Here is a 10,740-nt window from a genome sequence, read left to right as displayed (position 1 = left end):
ATCTGGTGGCTTCGTCCCTTTGCTTGAGCCGAGTGGCTCCTTGCTACCCTGAGGAAAAGGACAGACAGACCCTGCCCCCAGGTGGCAAGGCTGCGCCAGCCCCCCGGTCCTCCCGCACCCCGTCCCGCCCTAACCCCAGCCCCACACCCCCTGACCACAGGCCCTCCCACCTCAGAGCCTCTGCCCGACACCCCGCTGTCCCCTTTCATCCCGCGAACTCCTGCTCACCCGCCAGGTCTCAGGTCTACTGACCCTTCCGGGGGCGGCACGGGGGTGCCGACGCCCCTCCCCGCTGCACACGCTGCAGTCAGCGGCTCCAGGACAGAGACCACACCCGACTGGCTCGGAGCTGTACCCCGATGCCGAGCACCATGGTCAGCACACAGTAGGTGCTCAGTAAATACCTCCAAGTGAAAGGAGACAGAAAGCAGGAAGGAAGATGAACCCTGGGCTGGCCCCGGACGAAGGGCTGTGACATCAGGAAGAAGAGGGGCGACCGTAGTCGGCTTTCGCCTGGACGAGCTGCCCTAACAGACACGCCCCGGGCGGGGGGGCTGGCGGCGGCGGCTGAGGGGGGGTGGAGCAGGGACCAGAGGCACGGACCCCGTGACCCGGCACAAACCCATGAGGGCTCCTGGACTTTCAGCAGGCAGCCTGGCTCAGTGCCCCCCACGGACGGGCCACGGGGCTCCTGAGTGGGGCTGGGTCTCCGCAGAGACGAGAGCCGGGGAAATAATCACTGTGCTTTCCCCCGGGGAGGGGGGCGGGGAGGCTGCACAGGCAGGGTGTGAGCAAGACGGGCGGGCTTCATGGGGAAGGCGGTTCCCGACAGGGGTGTGCCGGGCGGGGAGCCCGCTCGACAGTTGCCACTCTGGGCTGGGGTGGGGCTGGGGGCTGGGGAGGCTGGTGACAGAGGACGGAGGACGACGAGGAGGGCCTCTGCCTGGCGGGTCACCTCTCCCAGCCCCTGGCGCCTCCGGCGGCACCAAGGACCCTGATTCCTGAAATGGGTCTGTCTCCGCCCAGGGGACCCACTGCAGACCAGACCTGGAAAGGCCAGCCTTGCATCTGAGCTTGACTCTGTGCAGGCCAGCAAGCACCTTCCTTCCCAGCCTCTGTAGCCTTATCTGTAAAATGGGGTGATTGAAGCCACGGATGTGGAAGACAAAGTGCAAAGAGATAGAAAAGGTCCCACTTCCTTTGCGGCCCATTGACAAGTGCTTGAGACAGAGTCACCTCCTCCAGGAGCTCAGCTGCCTCCGTGTGTTCGTTTGCTAAAGGCAAAAGGCAGCCTCAGCTTGGCAGCAGCCTGGCCTCCAGGGTCCTGTAAAAATCCCTTCCTTTACCCCTGTCCCCCCAGGACACACGGCAGCCCATCCTCCAAGCACCCGGCCACTGACACACATCGAGAGGTCTCCCGTCTCAGGTTTGGCCGGACAGGAGCAGGTGACCCGGTTCCAACAGCAGCGAGCCCCTCAGGGTTCCGGAAACCTGGCCTCCAGACTCCGTAGAGGCCGTCCCGGTCCCTGCGCCCGGCCAGCCTGCCCGCGCTCCTGTCCCTGTGTTTTATTATTTATTTTATTTGTTTAATGTTTACTTATTTTTTGACACAGAGAGAGAGCGAGAGACCGCGTGAGCAGGGGCGGGGCAGGGAGAGGGGGACACAGAATCCTTAACAGGCTCCCGGCTCCCAGCCGTCCCCACAGAGCCGACGCGGGGCCCGAACCCACGGACCGTGAGATCGTGCCCTGAGCCGAAGTCGGACGCTCAACCGACTGAGCCCCAGGCGCCCCTCCAGTGTTTTCTTGAGCGTTGGCTCCTGGACCCCAACACTTCACATCAACAAGCACCCCGTGAAGGCAGCCAGTGTTTTGCGCGATGCTGGGCCGCCCGCTGGCCGCGCTTTTGAAAGAATCCAGAAGGCGGGCCCTTTTCTCCCTTGAGAAGATCAGATTCGGCTGTGCGCTGGTCGGCTTCCAGGAGGGCTTTCCGGAGGAGGAGGCAGGCTAGCCAGACCGGGAAGGAGAGCGGGAGCCGGCTCCGGGTCACAGCCCGGCCGCCCACGCCCCAAGCCCGCAGGCGAGGCCGGGGGNCCTGCTGCCCGCCCCCGCCTCTCTTTTGCCCCCACCCCCGCGGGGGGGACGCTTCTGTCGCGGGGTCTCCGTTTAGACATCTGACCCGGAGACGCTTAGGAGGCCCCGGGACCTTTGGAAATGGAGGTCAGGAGGGGGAACAAAACCGCCCCCCAAACTCTGGAGAAAGTGATGGCCAGACCCCCTTTGGCCTCAGGAGGTAGCAGCCGCCAGCTCCCCTCCCACCGGGAACCTGAGGTCTGCCGCCCCCACCGGGTGGATGTGGTGGGCAGGGGCCGAGGGGTCCCGCTCCCTCAGCGCTGCGGGGGGGGGGTGGAGGGGGGCCCCGCCCGGGAGCGCTGAGGGCCCCGTTCACGCTCACACCAGCCTCGGTGTCTGCGTCCCTCCGCGAGGCAAGAATCCGTGTTGAGAGTCGGGTGGACTCAGCCCAGCGCCCGGCGAGGGGGGGTGTGGCTCTTCATCTGACCCATAGCCCCCGAGGGCCTGATTCTTCGTCTGTCCTTGAGGTCCGAACCCTCTGCCCCTCCTGCGTGGAGGCTGGGGGTGGGGGGGTTGTCTGCCCTGACACCCTGTGGCCCTGGGTTCAAATCCCAGTTCTGTGTGAACTAAAGCAAGTTCCATGAGGCCCCTGGGCCTCAGTTTCCTCATCTGTAAAAGGGGAGCAGTCAGTGTGCCCACAGAGAGGACGCTGACTCAGTTGCCGCTGAGCTGTTCTGGGGCTCCCCACGGGCCACACGAACAGGACAGCCCTGCCCGGGGAGATCGCAGGTGCTGCTCCTGGTGGGAGAGAGGGGCGGGACGGGCGAGCTTGGGGATTTCCCGGAAGACGTAAGGTCTTCAGTCCCTTGGACAGAAGTCACCTGGACAGTGAGAGGGAGTGAGCCTCCCGTGGGCCTCCTGGGGGGAGAAGCCTGTGGGGGGCTGGNTTGAAGCAGTGGGCGGCGGAGACCACCCAGCGGGCGCGGAGCAGGAAGCCTCCACAGTGGTGCTGGCCCGCGAAGGTCACAGACACCATGTAGGGCCGGGAGTGGGGCTTCACCTCGTGGCCCCCAATGATCCGGGCTCCTCTCGAGCCTGCAGGCAGGGCGGGGCGTGTCAGGGAGGGACAGAGAAGGGGACTGGAGGGCTCGCGCACCGGCTGGGGGGGGGGCGGGGGGGGGGCTCTGGTCCCGGGGTCGGCTCTGCCCCAGCTGGAGGTTGTGAGGCCCGCGGGTGAGGCTCACAGGCCGGTCTGTGTGCGTGATCTGATGGGCACAGCACTCACCCTGCGTCTGTCTGGGGCCCAGAATTTTAGTTTCGGTTTCCAGACCGATCTCGGCGCCTGGTCATTTTTGCCCGTGGCAGTTACTGTGCTCGTGCGGCCCACCGTCCGTCCGTCCGTCCGTGCGTCTTTATTCCTGGTGAGAAGCCCTGCCTGTCTGCGGGCCTGAGGGACAGTGATCTAGGTCAGCGCCGGCCTGGCTCCTCGCCCGCGCTCCGGTGACAGGCAGCCTGACCCCCCGCCCGGGTTTCCTCCCCTGCCAGTGAGGGAACACGCCCCCCTCCCGGAAGATGGGTGAGGGGCTGCGGACTCAGGGGGAGAAGGCCCTGGGAAGGCACCTGTGGTCACCTGTCCAAGCTCTGCTGTCCCGTTCAGGGGCTTCTCTGGGGAAACACCATGCATGTCAGCTGAGTCTGGGCCGGGAGCCAGGTTTACGGGACGTCTGGGCTGAGACCGGAGCCACGGAGCAGTGGGCGGGCCTGTGGCGGGGGGCGTGGACACTGCAGACTGGGCCGGGAAGGTGGTCTTCTCTGCGGCCGCTGCCCGAGCCCAGAAGCCTCCTGGCGCAGGCAACAGGAAGCGTCTGCCGGAGGGGGGGAAGGCCAGCTCGGCCCCTCCCTGCCGCCAGGCTGTGTGCGAGGCTGGGCGTGGTCAGTGGGTCTCCCTGCCCCCCCGCCCGTGAAGGGGACTCCATCTCGGCACCCCGGACATTTGCTCCGGGGTCCTTGGCGTGGGGCCGTCCCGTGCACTGCAGGGTGTGGAGCTGTAGCCGCGGGCTCCACCCACGCAGGCAGGGCCAGCAAGTCAGCCCCAGCCGTGACCTCTAAGACTGGCTCCGGACATGGCCAAGTGTCCCTGAAGGGGGCAGAGCCACCCCAGCTGAGAGTCCCTGAACCACCCCCGGCCACCTGGCAAATGGGACCATGCGACATGTGCTCTGTGACTTATAAAGCCAAACCCTGCCCCCCAGTTCCGAGTGGCTCTGAGGTTTGAGCTTGGCCGGGCAGAATGACCCGGGCTCAAGGCTATCCCTGCAGCTCGTTAGCCGGAGCGAAGCCCAGGGTCTGGAGCAGGAGAGGCCGAGCCCCCCTGGGCAGGGTCGGGTCAGCCGGCCCGGGAGCCAGGGCAGAAGGGACAGACAGGCCTCACCGATGGACTGGGTCCTGGTGGCTGTGGAGCAGCTGTGGGCAGAGCCACGGGCCCAGGCGGACTGATCTCGCCTGCCAGGCAGCGGGAGGGCCGGCCCTGAGCCCGCGGGGTCCCCGGGAGCCCAGCTGCGGAGAATGCAGAGCGGGGGCGCCGGGCTTCGAGGACCCGTGGTGCCGCGGGGCCCGGCTGACCGGCCACCTGCTCCGTCCCCACCTGCTGCCGCTCCCCGCTCCCCACTTACCTGCCCCTGCATGTGTGCTGCCCACCTCGGGGCTGCTGCTGAGTGGAAAGGACAGTTAAATGCCACGGATTTAAAGGACTCAACAGTTGACCACCCTCTCCCGCCCACCCGGAGCGGACGCAGCAGGAAGTCACCTGAAAGTCACCCGAAAGGTGGCATGGACGGCTCTGGAAGCCCCTGGTGGTTTCTGCTCAAAGCTAAGCGCTCGCGTGGGTGGGTTCTGGGAACAGAGCCCAGGACCCCCTGGGAGGATGCGCAAGCGGGGAGAGGGGAGCAGGGCAGGGCACTCACCGTGATGGCCCAGCCGCGTGCGGGCGTGTGAACAGCAGGTGGGCCCTGCTCCTGAAGAAGCCCCGGACTCATCGGGGAGACGGGCACACGGCCCTCACGGCCCCGGGCATCTCTGGAGGAGCCGCACTGGGGAGCAGACCCGCCCCCCTGACCCCATGGTCGCTGCGGGGCAGCTGGCCTCCCTTTTGGCAACACCATTGCCGGGACAGCGTGGCTGGCGTTTGCCAGGGTCCGTGCCCTCGGCCCTCCCTTGCACTGGCCCCAGGACACCAGGCCGAAGCAGCAGCAGTGAGGACCCAGGAAGAGCCACTGCAGAGCAGACCAGCTGGCGGAATGGCAGCGGGTGTGGACGCCAGGGGGAGGGGGGCCCAAGGAGCGCGTGGGGCAACAGCCTGTGCTCACGTGTGCATGCACACCCCTGCACGATGCCCATCTTCTCTGCTGAGTCAAAGCAGACGGAGGAGGGGACACGGGAACGGCCAGGGAGCGGAAAGGAACCACGAGCTTCTTTTCGGCATCGGCGGGACGGCGCACCGCGGGAGCGGCGCTCTGGAAGGCTCCTTGCAGGATGTGCAAGTGACAATGCTGGTTTGGGTGGAAGGCTTGGGGTCTCCCACCGGGTGTGCAGAGGGCGAATGCTCAGGACGAAGAGGCCGGGGCGTGGAGATAATGCCGGAGGTGTGAGTGCCGCATCCACGCTGTCCCAGAAAGAGGGGCTGGAGAGAACAGGTCGGGGGGAGCATGGGAGACAGATTACCAGGACGCGCCCAGACCTACCCACGAGGCCCGAGGAAGGGGCTGGAAGGAGGCACAGCGGCTTGCCCCCCAAGAACGGGAGCCACACCTCCGCAGGGCCGGGGGCGCCCCAGGCTGCGATCGTCCAGGGAGACAAAGTCGGAGCGTGTCCGGTGTTTCCCCAGGAGAGGAAGCTGGACAACCAGAGAGGAGGCCGCCCGGATTCTGGAAGAAAGTCATCTCCCGTGGGGGGGACTCAGCTCAGCCGGTGACCCGCCCGAGGGACAAAGATCTACCTCCCCTGAGGCTGCCTCAGAGCCTCGGGAAGGTGGGGGGCTCCAGGGAAACTCCAGGATGGGACTTGGGGGCAGGGGGTGCCCGGGGGGAAGGGGCAGGGTCTCAGAGAACTCGGGGCTGATGCACTGGTCACGTGGAGCGTGCTGTCCACACGCGCAAGGCAGGGACACCGGCCGCGGGGAGTTAACCGGAGGGAAGTCTCCGTAAACAAGAGGGAATTATTAACGAGGGGAGGCCAGGCAGGGGCGTCCTGCTCGGCCGAGCCGGCTGTGCTAACACAGACAGCCTCGGGCCCTGCGCCCTGGGCTGGAATCCCGTCCACACAGCAGGGAGGGGCTGGCGTCTGCAGTCGGGAGCTCTCGGGGCAGCAGAAATCAGGGAGACGCTGTGGAGCCTGGAGCGGTGGCCTGTGGGGACAGGGCGGGGGAGGAGGGGACGCCCGTCCCTCGTGGTGGGCCTCTGGGTGCCCTATGACTTTTGGACCTGTGCCCGGGGAGCTCTGAGAATCCTGAGGTTAGAGGGAAGAGGAGGCAGTGGTGCCCAGGCCGGCTGCACCCCTGACAGCGGGCGGCCCCGCAGAGCCCCGGGTCCCTGCACCGGTGGCGCTCCCGGCCTGTGGGTGCGGCCGCCCTGCTGAGAACGGAGGTCACACCCAGCAGTGGCTCGCCCGACAGGTTCCTGCCGGAGCGCCTCCTGTCCCCGGGCAGACTTTGCCCAGTGCTGGGAGAGGCCGTGCCACTGGCTGCCAGGGTCTGGGGTCCAGGGTCTGGGGCCTAAGGTGGGGGAGGGGGCAGGTGGAGGGCGTGGTCGCGGTACCGGGGTTTCAGGGCGACAGTGTGAAATGCCCTCACGGTAAGGCACCTCCCAGAACACGAGGACTCGCAGAACCTGGAGTCTTCGGGCTCCCCACTCGGGTGCGTGCAGGTCAGAGTCTACCAGAAACCCCTCTCTCGGCCAGGCCTGGCTAGTGCGGAGTTCACGCGGGGTGGGGGAGCCGGAGTGGCGGGCCGGGCTGCCGCCGCCGCCCAGGGCTCCGAGNGGCTGGGGTGTCGCTACTTAGCAGCCCTGCCCAGAGCACTTTACTCCTATGAGCCCGTGGGTCTTCCTGCACCCTCTGGAGGCGGGATTTATTGCTATTCTGCCCATTTTGTGGATTTTGAATCAGAGGCACAAAAACTAGCAGAGGGAAGTGCTGGCGGCGGTGGTGAGCTGACCCTCAGGGTGGATTGGTCGGTGGCCAGAGGCCGGAGCCCGGGAGGCTCATGTCGGCTCTGCCCCGCCCAGAGGGGAAAGGCAGCGCGGGCCCGTCCACACTGGCAGAGCCACGCGCCCTCGGCCCAGGGTGAGCCAGACCGAACAGCCAGCCCCACANCTATTCTGCCCATTTTGTGGATTTTGAATCAGAGGCACAAAAACTAGCAGAGGGAAGTGCTGGCGGCGGTGGTGAGCTGACCCTCAGGGTGGATTGGTCGGTGGCCAGAGGCCGGAGCCCGGGAGGCTCATGTCGGCTCTGCCCCGCCCCGAGGGGAAAGGCAGCGCGGGGCCCGTCCACACTGGCAGAGCCACGCGCCCTCAGCCCAGGGTGAGCCAGACCGAACAGCCAGCCCCACGCCGGTCGGCAGGCTCTGCACGTCTGGGGAGCTCGGGGGACCGAGGGGGCTGTGGGCTCCGGTCTCGGCAGAGTCTCCGTGCGGCCTGCGTCCACGCAGTGACTGTGCTCCGTNCCCCACGCCGGTCGGCAGGCTCTGCACGTCTGGGGAGCTCGGGGGACCGAGGGGGCACGGGCATCCAAGGGGCGCAGGGGGACCGAGGGGGCTGTGGGCTCCGGTCTCGGCAGAGTCCCCGTGCGGCCTGCGTCCACGCAGTGACTGTGCTCCGCGCGCCTCCTCACACCGGGGTTGTAGGCCGTGTTCAGAGTTCGTAAACACGCGAAGGTCCGAGCGTGAAAGGCTGTGTAGACAGCCGGCCATGGAGGAGCCACCACGTGGGGCGGCGAAGAAGAGGGTCTGGAATCAGAGAGGCCGGGGGTCAGCTCCCAGTCTTCCACGCAGCCTGGCCCACGTCCCCGGGGCTCCTGGGCTCTTCGGGGCCTCATTTCTTTATCTGCAAACCGAGAATACAGACGGCTGGCTGTGTGGGCTGGTACCCCCAACCCCGCCCGGTGGAGCCCGGCCCTGCGTGCTCGGGGACTTGGGGTGCGGCGGGGGCCGGCCCTGCGTGCTCGGGGACTTGGGGTGCGGTGGAGCCCGGCCCTGCGTGCTCCGGGACTTGGGGTGCGGCGGAGCCCAGGGTCCCAGCGGCCCCACAGGCAGCGTTACTCATGGTGCCCACTGCGACCAGGAGGTGGTGGTGCCGATCAGGCTCAGGTCTGCAGGGCCCAGGGCCATGCACCCCTCCCTGCCGCACACCTGCACCCCCGGCTTGGGGATCTGTCCTCGGCCGGGGTTCCCGCCAGAGGAAGCACGAGGGGCGCCTGTCCTCTGCCCTGGTCCCAACAGCTGGTTTCTTGCAGGCCTGAGCCCCCCATTCACCCCTATTCGGCCCCCAGCCTCTGAGCCTGCATCCTGCACGGGGTCTCTGGCCAGGGCGGGTGCTGAGGGGCAGTGGGTGGGGCCGTGCATGTGCGCACCGTCCTCACCTTTGCCCTTTCGCCCCAGGACCCTGTGGCCACTCAGCATGTCCCAGAGACACTCGGACAGCTCCTTGGAAGAGAAGCTACTGGAATACCGCTTCCACTCAGAGCTTCGGCTCGATGCCAAGGGGAACCCGGTGTCCGGGCCCCCGCTGGTCCGGGCCGCCCTGCAGGTCAGGGACAATGAAGGCTTCCGGCTCGATGCGTCGGTGCTCCCACCCGTGCCCCCTGAGGACGCGGAGCCCCGGGCTGTCGTCCTGAGCACGCAGAGCCCCGCGGCCCTCAAGATGGGCACTCAGCAGCTGATCCCCAGGGGCCTGGCCGTGTCGAGCAAGGCCAAGACCCCAGCCCGCCACCAGAGCTTCGGGGCGGCCGTGCTCAGCAAGGAGGCTGCCCGGCGGGACCCCCGGCTCCTGTCCGCCCCCAGCTTCTCCCTGGACGACATGGACGTGGACGCGGGCCCCGGGGGGGCGCTGAGACGGAACCTGCGGAACCGATCCTACCGGGCCGCCATGCAGGGCCTGGAGCCGCCAGGCAGGGAGAAGGGGCCCCCCCAGCTCACCCCCAAGCTCCAGGCTCTGGCCGAGGAGCCCAGCCAGCCTCCCGCTCGGTGCCCGGCCAAGAATAAGGTAGGGGCCTGTTGGCCTGGACATCGGGGAGGCCGTGCCTCCAGGGGCCTCGGGGGCTCGTAGGCAGAGACGGAGCCGCACCGTCAAGGTCACCTTTCTCCTGCGGCTGCCATTTGGTGAGCACCCACACCGTGCGGGCTCCTGACGCATGTCTGGTTAGGTCTGACAGGCAGGCTGGGGGCAGAGTGTGAGCGTGCCGTGCCCACTTTATAGATGAGGCAGCCGAGGCTCTGGAAGGTCGAGAGGTTCCCCAGGAGCCCGGGGTCCTGAGTTCCCTAGGAGTCCTCAGCCGCAGTGGGGCCCCGCCTCTGTCTCTGAGCCCCGAGGGGAGCCGGCCTGTCCGAAGGATATATTTCAGTGCCAGCTTCACAGTAGCACCTGGCTTGGGGCGGGTGGGTCTGCCTGAGGGGTTCCCTGTCGGGGACTCATGAGAAGCATGACGCCCTCTCTACGTGCATGCCCTCCCCTCCGTGCCCGACAGCCACTCTGCCTCGGTTCTGGAGGGAACCAGCCTGGCACATGGCCAGGGGGAAGGGAGCCCTGACCCAGGGTCCCCTGTGCCCAGAGCTGATGTTCCGGGGGCATCACCTGGACTGTGAGCTGTGGCCGTGGCCTGCGGTGAAGCCAAGCCCACCCGTGGGAGCACATGCACAGGGGTGCGCCCTGGCCACTGTCCTCAGATGCCCGTGGCCTTGGAGGTGGGACGCAGACCCTGCCGGGCCTCCCTGAGATGCCCGGGCCCCAGAAGCTGCCTCCGGACCTGGGCCCTGCAGCACCCGGCCCGGCCTGCTGCCACTTCCGTCAGATGTTTCCTGAGTTCCCGCACACCCGGTGCCAGGGTACTGCCTGCAGCCCCGTAGGCAGCCCCCAGCGAGCTCCCAGGGCAACGAGGGGGCAGCCGTGCACCGGGGTGCTCAGGTCTGGGCTGGGGGAATGCGGGGGGCTGGCGGAGCACAGAGGAGGGGCAGGCTCCCCGGCACTCAGGGCGGGGGCAGGGAGGTGGTCCAGAGGCATAAAGNCGCTGGGAGGAGCACCACACCTTCCAGAGCCACAGGGGAGTTTTCCGGCCTCAGCTGGTTGGAGACACCTGCCCTCCCTTCCCTGGAGCCGGCACAGCTTCAAGGTCAGGAAGAACCATGTCCCGGCTAAGAGGGCAGGCTCTGTGCGGGCAGCTGGGGGGCTGGGGGTGCGGGGCCCCCGCTGAAGACCCTGCCCGCCCCCACCTGCCTCTGCAGTCCTGCCGGCCGCTGCTGGGACCCCAAACCTGCACTGGGAGCTGGACGCTAACCTGCCAGCCTCTGCCCTTCCTGCCGCCCCTGTGTGGCCCTGGTGCCCACCCCTGTGCCTTCTGAGGCCCCTCCTACCACCCCCCCCCCCCCCCCCCCCGCGCCCCCCCTCCTCTGGGTCTTCTT

General features: G+C 67.6%; 1 protein-coding gene across 1 annotated transcript in view; it reads left to right on the top strand.

Annotated features, from left to right (window-relative positions):
* Nucleotides 1-8,743: 8,743 nt before the first annotated feature.
* The window catches only part of ARHGEF16 (Rho guanine nucleotide exchange factor 16), an 11,820-nt gene continuing 9,823 nt past the window's right edge, over nt 8,744-10,740 (top strand). Inside the window, exon 1 of the mRNA XM_077763757.1 lies at nt 8,744-9,328. Coding sequence (XP_077619883.1) covers nt 8,744-9,328 — 585 coding nt within the window. The remainder of the gene's footprint in view (nt 9,329-10,740) is intronic.

Source organism: Crocuta crocuta, unplaced genomic scaffold (assembly GCF_008692635.1).
Source record: "Crocuta crocuta isolate KB4526 unplaced genomic scaffold, BGI_CrCroc_1.0 scaffold13, whole genome shotgun sequence".
Classification (NCBI taxonomy): Eukaryota; Metazoa; Chordata; class Mammalia; order Carnivora; family Hyaenidae; genus Crocuta; species Crocuta crocuta.
This window is presented reverse-complemented; position numbering and strand designations above follow the sequence as displayed.